We start from the raw sequence: 9,864 nt of genomic DNA on the forward strand, positions 1-9,864 counted from the left end.
GAGCAGCTACGATTTCGAACCGGCCCCAACAACAGCTCCGGCGGCGGCCAGAATCTTTGGTGGACCAACTATAAAAAACCACGCAACATTAAAACCTTCTCGAAATCCAAAAAGGCAGAAACTTCAAATAAAACCCTTACCGGCAACTTTTTCGGCGACGACAAAAGTAGCTAGAAGCTCCAGCGGCAGAGGCAATTTCCTCCACTCTCCTCCATTATCGACCACGATGGAGGTGGAAGCTGGCAGAGATGGCGGTGGTTCCGACAGCGGCGCGGCTCCACCACCAGTGACCGAGGAGCATGACAGAAGCGTTTTCCCCATTCAATGGCACTCTCTCCTTCTAACTGAATCGGAGAAAACCTCCAGCGGTGGCGAAGTGGCATCTTCGAACAGCAAGCCTTGGCGATGAAGGACTTCAGTGATGGTGGAAGGACAGCAGAGGACCCGCGACGGCGGAGGCACAGCCGCAGAACAAGGACCCCCTATCTGCCGATCTCTCTCTCCCTCCTACTCGAGCTTCTCTCTTTGGCCCTCCGTGGATGACGAGGACTCAGACTCCGCGGTGAGGAGGACAATGGCGCGAGCTAGTCGGCGACGAGGAGAATAGCGAAAGCCCCCCGCTTGGCCTCTCCCTCACTCTGGCGCTACCCGCTGCGAACCTCCTCTCGTCGTGGAACGGCAGCAGCGGCGCGGATGGCAACTCGCAGGCCCGGCGGCGATGACGCGATGGCGGTGGTGAAGCCCGACGCACCGGCGCGGCATCTTCCCTCCTCTCCTCTTCTTATCCTTCGATTGCTCTTTCTTTCTTTGTTTCTTTGGTTCTTTCAATCAGCTTGCAGTTGCTGCTGCTGAATTATGTATCCTGGGGTGTACCGGGTCAGGGGAACCGGGTAGGGTTTTTAGGGTTAGAGTTATGTGTGTTGAGTTTTAGGATTAGGGAAAAATTTGGTTCAAGGGTAATTTTGTAATTTCAAATAAAAGTAGGAGTAATATAGTAATTGAAACCCAAATTAAATCCAACACTAATTGTACATAGAAAATACTATTTGCTCATCAACTTTACAAATTATTTTCAATAAAATGCCCAAATCTAAAAATTAGAAATAATATAATTAATTTCTCTATTTTTCAAAATAACAGTATTAATATTTAAAATATTAATTATTTAATCCAAATCATATAGAAATCCTTATTATTTCACAGCTACCAACTTTATAAATTTGAATATAGAAAATAATTCAATGATTGTAAAATTGGATAATAATCATAACTCATTTCAAATTCAATAAATCAAAACTTGCCTTAATTATCTTTAATAAAATGATTTCTGAAATTAAGGCTATAAATAATTATATGATTTGAGACTTGATCATAAAAAGACTTTTCAAAGGTTCTGGGTCTTACAAAATCCCCTACCTCCGTATGAAATCAAAATAACGAAAGCTTCGGAGAAGCTTTCTGACCGAGCTGTTGAAGAAAAAAACGTTAGAAATCGTTTGTGCCTCCTAGAACTTCAATTGACTGAACTCAAGAGAAATGAGAACTACGTCACCGTCAACTTCTATAAATAAAAAGTAACGCCAGCACATAAAAGAGAAAGATATAAACACTTTTATCGGATTAAATTTTTTATTGAAGTTACGAATCTCAAAAAATTAAAACCGGAAGTCATGGAGGTGCCATGAAATCACGTTCTTCTCACTCACGGCATTTCTCTCTCTTTTTTTTCTTTAGTTCATTCGGTGATATGAAAGAGATGAATGTGATTAAAGCCTAAGGGTATTGAATGAGAATTTTGTGATACTAAAACTCATTAGGTGTCAAAGTGTTATATATATACAAGCCACGTTTCCTTTCTTTTTGTTTCTTAATTGACTTCGTTCATGATTTAAAAGAAAGAATGGATTAGTGCTGAAGCTTTTATTAAGAAAAGGGTTAGGTGTCATGAAAAAGGACATACCAATAACTAATTTTTTAATTTTCAAAAATTTGGGGTCTTACAATTAAAGTTTAAGGTCGCATAATGCAGAATTACATACGTGAGGCGTTCGCACACGGTAACTAAACGCATAAGGTACAATTTATAGATGCAAAATGATAGAATATATATAGATATAAGAATATAATAATCATAGGGAACTAGCCGCGACTTGCGGAGTTTAAGCCGACTAGTTAAATACAGACATACAAAATTTTGAAATTTAAAACATGCTTATACAACTTATCTCTCAAGTAAGCCTCTAAGGCCATAAAGATAAATATACAAGAGGTGAGAGAATACTACAAAAAAATTAAGACAAAAATAAATAAGGAAGAAACCATACTCCGCTCTGTCACCATATCCGCAATTTTACCAAGGTGAATTACGACCTGCATCTGAAAAATAACAACAAAGTATGGAATGAGAACCAGAGGTTCTTAGTATGGTAACAGTGCCCAATAATGTAAGATGTAAGGCTCTGGGAGGCCAAAGGCAATCCTAGAACTTCACATCACATACAGATATTCAAGCTTAAACGAAAAGAACAAATAAAGAACTTAAACCTTAAATCGGGTTATCTAAACTTAGGAAAATTCTAACTAATACTAATCACACCGTTGTATCCCACAGCCTCCTCCAACCTAACCTCCATGCGATTCCATTGCCACCCCCTACCTAACCTTCTCAGCACCAGACAATCACAATTAATGCAAACAAGTAAAACACAGATAATAATCATATATAACAAGTAATTCAAGAAGCAAGTAGGCATGTTATACAATTAGGCAAACTCAAGTAATCAGAGCAAACAAACACATAAGAGATGCATATGATGAATGTCTATCCTATTGGCTCATGATATCACTTATCAATCCGTAAATGCCAACCCGACACATCCTCCTGGATGTAGCCTTTTCTACCACTCCAGAGATATAGTGCCCTGCACACTCATGCAGCAGCTCTTCTGCTATGCCAGAGATATAGTGCCTTGCACACTCATGTAGTAGAGAGTCTACTACGTCGGGGATATAGGCCCCGCACACTTCCTGCAGCAGAGAAGGAAATAACCACAACAAATCATGCAGCAGAATAATCTGCCACGCCAGGGATATAGGCTCTGCACACTCTCAACAACACTAGTCATGCAGCAGAGAAATCTGCTATACCGGGGATATAGGCCCCGCACACTCTCAACAACATATATTCATGCAGCAGAAAAATCTGCTACGCCGGGGATATAGGCCCCGCACACTCTCATATAATCTAACAAGTCCATCAACCTCAAATCATCACCAGACATTATCATTTCTCATCTCAAATCACTTTCAGCAACCTCTACTCATGTAGCAGAGAAGTCTGCTACACCAGGGATATAGGCCCTGCACACTTTTCTTCCATATCCACCAAGCTCATAATAACCATCATCATTTCTTAATTCCACTTTCTCAATTTCACTGTCAGCACCAAGTCCACTACTCTTCCTTCTCTCTCAACCAAACTCCTCCTCAATACACCAGAAACTTAGGCCTCCATTTTCTAATTTTTCCAGATAATACCAAATAAATTCTCCTAAGACCTTTCCCATGTTTCAATGCCCAGAAATAAGCCCAAGAATCTCAAAATGGTGTCACAGAAGCTTACAAGCTTGTTGGGAAGGTGAAACAGTTGAAAACAAAGTTTAAGTTTGAGAAACAGGGCGTGTGTGTACGCACAGTGGTGTGCGTGCGCACGCCCAAGAGAGTTTTAAAACGTGTGCATACGCATAGGAGTGTGCGTATGCACAGGTACGGAGTTTTGCAATTCTGTTCGGTCACACAAGGTGTGCGAGCGTTCCCAACAAACTGACCTTCCCAACGTGTGCGTGCGCACAGGTTATAAATTCTCATTGGATATGCACGTGCACCAGCTGTGCTAGCATTCAAAACAGAAAGTCTTTCCCTGAGTGTGCGTACGCACAGGTCTGTGCGTGTGCACAGGTTTAAAATTTTGCAGGGTTGTGCGTGCGCACATATCAGAAATCACAAAATTCTGCAACTTTGCAGAATTTCAGATTTTGACACCAATCTTTGAATGATCATAACTTCCTCTACAAAAATCCAAATTTTACAAACTTTATATCAATTTAAAACTCTCAAAGCCATCTTTAATTTAAAACAAGTTTCATGTAATTTCAAGCTTTGAAGCTCAGGTTATGATCCATCAAAATTCACCAAAAATCTATTTTTACCCAAAATCTCAAAAACTCAATTTTAACCAAACCTCAATCCAATACCAATTCAATCACATTTCAACCATACCAAAACAGTCCAAAATTCATACCAAGCACTACTTCAACCATTTTCTCAATAACACAACCTTCTAAACCATTCAACAGTTCCAAATCCATCCAAATTCACATTTTTCACTTTCCATTAACCTTATTAACATTAACAAACCCCATCAATCATTAACAATCCTCAAAAATTATCATTTTCCAATTCCCACATCATACACCAATACCATCATTTACCATAATCAACACAACTCATCAATAATCATCAACAATACCAACAACTCTCAACAACCATAACAAATATCAACATTCATCTTCAATTTTCTCAACATCAACAACCATCATAACACTCATAATCAATATCAACCCTCAACAATATTAACAATCACTACAAATCCTCATCAATTTCAATAATCATCAATCCTTCATCAATTACAATTAAATCACACATTCATCATCAACCTTCATCATCATTAAATACCAATACTCATCATCAAACTCATATACTCCTCATACCAAAACTCCATATCATCATCACTATCATACAAGTTATCCCCAAACATCAAAATCACATACAATTGAACATATACCCAAAGCATTCAATCCTATCTTAAGGTTAACTAGCCTAAGTTTTTAGAAATATTACATATTACATAAAGGAAATCGAAACCATACCTTGGCTGATTTCCAAACGCACCAAACATCAAAACGAAGCCACCAAACTTGATCCAAAGCCTCAACCAACTCCAACAAACACCAAAGCTCAAACTAACAACACATATATCACCAAAATCAAAACCTAGAAACCATAACACAACTAAACACAAGGATTTAGTGAAATCTTACCTTGTCCAAAGAGGAGTGGGGTAATTTCTAATAATTACCCGCTACTAGAAATTACCTAAACAACCAAAACTACAAAACTTGCTCAAAACCCCAACCCAAAAATGCACAGAAACTTAGGGCGGAAAACTGGGGTGTGAAATGAGAGATCTTACCAGATTTCTTTAGATAAAAAAGAAGAGCTCGTCGAGAGCTTCGTGTGGCTACAAACGGCTCGTCAATCGGAGCTTCGGATCAAAAGTTATGGCTCCCGGAAGTGGAGGATGAATAGTGTCACTTGCTTCTTCCTCTCTTCTTTCATAACCAGCGCCCCTCTCTTTATGGGTTGCTGAAAATGAGCTTAAGGCTCATTAAAAGGTGCTTTTATATGTTGGGCTTGGGCCCAACTTATGCCTGGTCCAATCGCGTAGCCTATTTGGTTTATTTGGCCACTTTGGGCCAAAACCTTTAAGATTAGTATTCGGTTTTCAAATTCTAAATTATTTTTACCCTTTTTAATCAATTTTCCAAAATATTATTTTTTTCAAAACACAGTACCGGACAGGTTTAAACCGATTCGACCGGTTCGGCTACCGGTTCTCGGTCTTTCGTAGAAAATATATTTTCTGACTCAGAAAAATTCACTGAAACCAATTTTTACATTTATATTTTTAAATTAAAACTTCTAAATTTTGAATCCATCTCGGGCACTTAAAATTATTATTTTATTAAAACGATCTTTTGTGAAAAAGCTCTGGTTCTTACAAAAAGAATATGATAAAGATGGAAAGAAGATGAAGATGGCTGTGATGGAACTTGTTGAAAATGAGTTAGCCTTCTTTAATTTCTACCTCTTCCTCTTATTGAGATTCTTTTTTGTTTTCGGTGCATTTGTATAGTCAACTTTCTAATAATGTAGGTGATTTTGTTGGTTGTTTTCAGTTATAGAATTCGGTGTGCCTTATTTGGTGAATATGTTGATAAAGTTAATCGATTTCTGTCTTCTAGGTATGCTGAACAGCCAGTTGTGATTTTACAACTTGCCAAAGTTAAGGATTTTAGAGGTTTGTATCATGTAAATTTTATTTCAGGTGTGTCAGTTATCCAAGTTCACTTGGTTTTAACAGTATATTCATTTAACCAATGTATCTATTTTTTATTTTCAGGTAGAGTTGGGCTTCAGAATGTTATGTTTGCATCAAAGTTTGGATTTAATCTTGACATTCCAGAGGTGGCAGCTTTTCAGAAAAAGGTATATCTGTACATGTAGTTTATGTAGTGTTTTTTGTTGTTGTTGCTGTCATTTTTTACTTATTTAAGTTGGTGCTGTATTTGTTAATAGTTCTATTCCACATGGAGTTAGTGCATCCCAACCCATTGGCATTGTTGGTTCTGGAAAAAATATCGAAATAGAAGAAGACTTTATGAAGCTCACACCTAGGTGTACTGTGAAGTCGCTTGATGATAACAACCGGGTTGGAACCACTTTAATTTTTTTATCATCTTTACTCTTCGATAATTTGTGTTAAATTTTCTTTTTCTATTCGTTAGTAAATACTGCTTTGTTTTGGAACGATATTAATCCTTTTGTCCTCCTTTGTACTTGAACATACTATGCTGTTAGTATTTATTTTAGTTTTTCGGTTTTAGTTTCTATTACAATTATCTTTGGTTATAATGTCTTAACATTTATAGACCTGGTCTTATATTTTTAGGCTGGAACTTTTGTTGTACTAGTGAAAATAGCTGAAATAGTTGAGGATGGTCCTTGGTGGTACTTTGTTTGTGTATGTGGCAGAGGTGTTCAGGCAAAATCTGAGATTTACTTTTGTCAATTTTGCAATATCCATATTACAAATGTGACTCCTAGGTATAAATATTTTACAATGTTTCCTTTGTGCTTTGTTAAATTGTGAATTATTTCTGCGTAGTTGTTAACCTTAGGCCAGTATTTATGTGCATCTTAAAAATATCCAGGTTTAGAGTGAAGGTGTTGTTCGAGGATTCCACTGGTATTTCTATTTTTGTCCTCTTTGATCGTGAGGCAAGTTACCTACTGAATAAGACTTGTGCTCAGCTGTTTGAACAACATCTTAAGGATGTGGATGTAAGTCAATCGAATGCTATATTCTTTTTATGTGCTGAGTTTATTGTTAGAGAGTTTTCTTATCCTTCAGTTTCTACCAATACATTTTTTCTGATGTGTCTGTTTAATATTGTTCGTAGGTTGTGTTTGGCACACAGTCTCCTTCTATATTCCAAGAAATTGTTGGAAAAACTATGCTGTTCAAGGTTCTTAGTAGGCCTGTTGGGATGGAAAAATTCAAAGGGACTTATCCAGTGAGGCGTGTTTGTGATGATGCTGCAATAGTTGGAATGTTTGAGCTCTCTGGTTCAGATTTGAGTCCCGAAAAGGTATAAAACGAAATTCAAACCTATTGTTTCATTTTAATAAATTCTTTCTTAAATTTTCCATTTTTTGGTTGTTCCACCTTTATTCATGTCTTATATGGGATGTGCTTTGTATTATCCAAGGCTGAGTTTGTATCAAAAGGAGAAGGATCATTTGAGGAACCTTTTAAGGTTACCAAATCACCGAATTTGGGATTGACTCCTTCCAGCTGCTCTGAGCTCTTTGCTGGTTCGCCTTAATGCACCCAAAAGGAATCAAATGTTGTTGACTTGGGAGCTGATGAAGATGCTAAGGTACCATGCTTCCAGTTTCTTCTATCATTTTTTTTTATATTATTTTTCACCATTTTTTGAGTTGTGTTTAAATTGAACCTATTATTTTGTGTTATTTAATAGTGTCCTCTCCTCAAGAGAAAGTCTGTTGATGCTGTCATGGATAAGTTAAATGAAGTGGATAATTCTGAAAATGTATGTGATGAAGTTGATGAAAGTGAAGAGGTGAGTAATGTTGCAATTTTTTTTGACAGGACGCTTAATTTTATGATAAGTTCCTTTGACTAGAACTCATTAATTATCCCTCTAATTAGGTTTCTATTTTCATGTAATTGTTTACACTAGGAGTATGTGGTTGGCCTTAATCGAGGCTCTATTGATGCTGAGAAAGATGCAAAGCCTTCATTGAAGAGGTTGAGAAGATCCTTGAGGCTGCAATTTGATGAAGCAGGTGAGTCTCGTGGCTCGGGGAATGATGGCTCCCCTGGACAGGGGGTTAATTGAGGTGGCTCCCCATGGCAGTTAACTAGAACTACCGATTAGGACTAATCTAGGGCATTAGGTATTTTGGTTGTGTCCATGTAATAGCATTTGATGCATTGGATTATAGTGGATGAGAATATGCGTGTGTTTTCATGTTTTGTATGGAATGTTTTTTGGATTATTTTTTGGGCATCTTTCTCATGTAATAGATTAAGTGCTAGGGTGTGGACATAATATCATTAGCCACTAGGCAAATTAGCTATTTAGCCCTTTATGTTTGTACTTATTTCTTTGAAATTTAATAAAATGCAGTAGCTCTTTTATGATATAAAAATCTCTCATTCCACAATTTAGTTTATTCCTTAACTTATGTGGTTTTACCAAGTGAATGCTTTATGGTATTTAGATGACTGTATAGTAATGTGTTGTTGAATTGATTTGTACTTGTTTGATATATCTATATTGAACAAGTTGGAAGTGATCTTTTGGTCATTTCTTTTGTTTGATGGATTTCTTAGGTGCATTTTGCCTAGAATGGTTAATGTAGCTTAGGTATTAAAAAAGTACATTCCTTTTTGGAAACGATACTTATGCAAACTATGAAGAGTTAGAAAAAAATACTTATGTATTGAGTAGTGATAGAGTAAATAAATCTGTTACATTTAATTAAGAATTGAACAACAAAAATATTTTTTATTAACGTAAAAAGTAACAATCCAAGACTGAAAAAACAAATCCGAAACACAAAATAGAAATTTTCAACCCGTGCATTTCACGGGTCTTCTACTAGTGTGTGTGTGTGTGTGGTTGGTAAAATTTAACCAAAAAGCAATTAATCGGCTTTAGGCGTTATAGCTCGGCTTAGCACGTTATGATATTCAAACATCATAAATCGGATTCATGCAGAATAAATATTATAATGACCTAATACAGCATTAACATCCTTCAATGAAAATGATTGCCAGAAGCGTAACCGATCTGTTTCACTTCACCTATAAAGGTATGACATTTTATCTTTGGCAGGATATATAAAAAATAACCAATACTGGCTTAAGTATCAGAGTGCCTTTTGCCTGTACACTCCCCCTTTTGTTCTCTCCACGACGTGACATACCTCTCAGACGAAAAGCTCGGACCTTCAAGCTCTTAGCTCACGTCAGGAATAATAGCTCGGTGCTAGCTTTCAGGAGTTGAGTTATAGTAAAGTTATTCACTCAAGAACAATTGGCTCCCACTGTGGGGCCGAAATATAATTCTCTTTTCCTTTTTGGCCTCAAACATTCTGTGTCCATCCATGGCTGATCTACCTCCCCCAACACCTTCCGAACTCCTTCGGATGGTAACTGAGCTGCAATAAGCAAATCAACAAATGGGGACTTAAATAGGCCTTGTTTGATTAGCAAGTCCTAATTATCGCAACTGGAGAATTAGTGAAGAACTTTTTGTGCATATTCTAGAGAATTCAAGGGCTTAAGAAGCAGTGGAATTCGTTCTCGACAAAAAAAGGAAAAGAAAGTTTCTATCGTTTGTAGTATTGACCGGATCCTCAATAATAGTGTCCATTGCATTTGAGAGAATGTTTTTAAAAGTTCTTATGGTCGTTTGTTCTTCCTAGTGTTTA

The 9,864-nt window shown here is 37.2% G+C and overlaps 1 protein-coding gene across 1 annotated transcript; it reads left to right on the forward strand.

Moving 5' to 3' along the window:
• LOC107607154 lies at positions 422–7,289 on the forward strand. Its single transcript, XM_021107795.1, has 8 exons — positions 422–562; positions 5,828–5,904; positions 6,018–6,139; positions 6,242–6,335; positions 6,418–6,550; positions 6,791–6,945; positions 7,053–7,182; positions 7,233–7,289. Exons 1-8 carry the CDS (start codon positions 422–424, stop codon positions 7,287–7,289), a joined length of 909 nt encoding a protein of 302 aa, XP_020963454.1.

The sequence above is a fragment of the Arachis ipaensis genome, chromosome B07 (genome assembly GCF_000816755.2).
Source record: "Arachis ipaensis cultivar K30076 chromosome B07, Araip1.1, whole genome shotgun sequence".
Taxonomy (NCBI): Eukaryota; Viridiplantae; Streptophyta; class Magnoliopsida; order Fabales; family Fabaceae; genus Arachis; species Arachis ipaensis.

Excerpts from the sequence above, each read along its gene's own strand:
- LOC107607154 (XM_021107795.1), top strand. The coding sequence starts at position 422 with ATGGTGGAAGGACAGCAGAGGACCCGCGACGGCGGAGGCACAGCCGCA. Across the intron at positions 563-5,827 it reads ACGAGGACTCAGACTCCGCG|CTCTGGTTCTTACAAAAAGA; the intron begins GTGAGGAGGACA and ends TTTGTGAAAAAG. Across the intron at positions 6,551-6,790 it reads CGCTTGATGATAACAACCGG|GCTGGAACTTTTGTTGTACT; the intron begins GTTGGAACCACT and ends TTATATTTTTAG.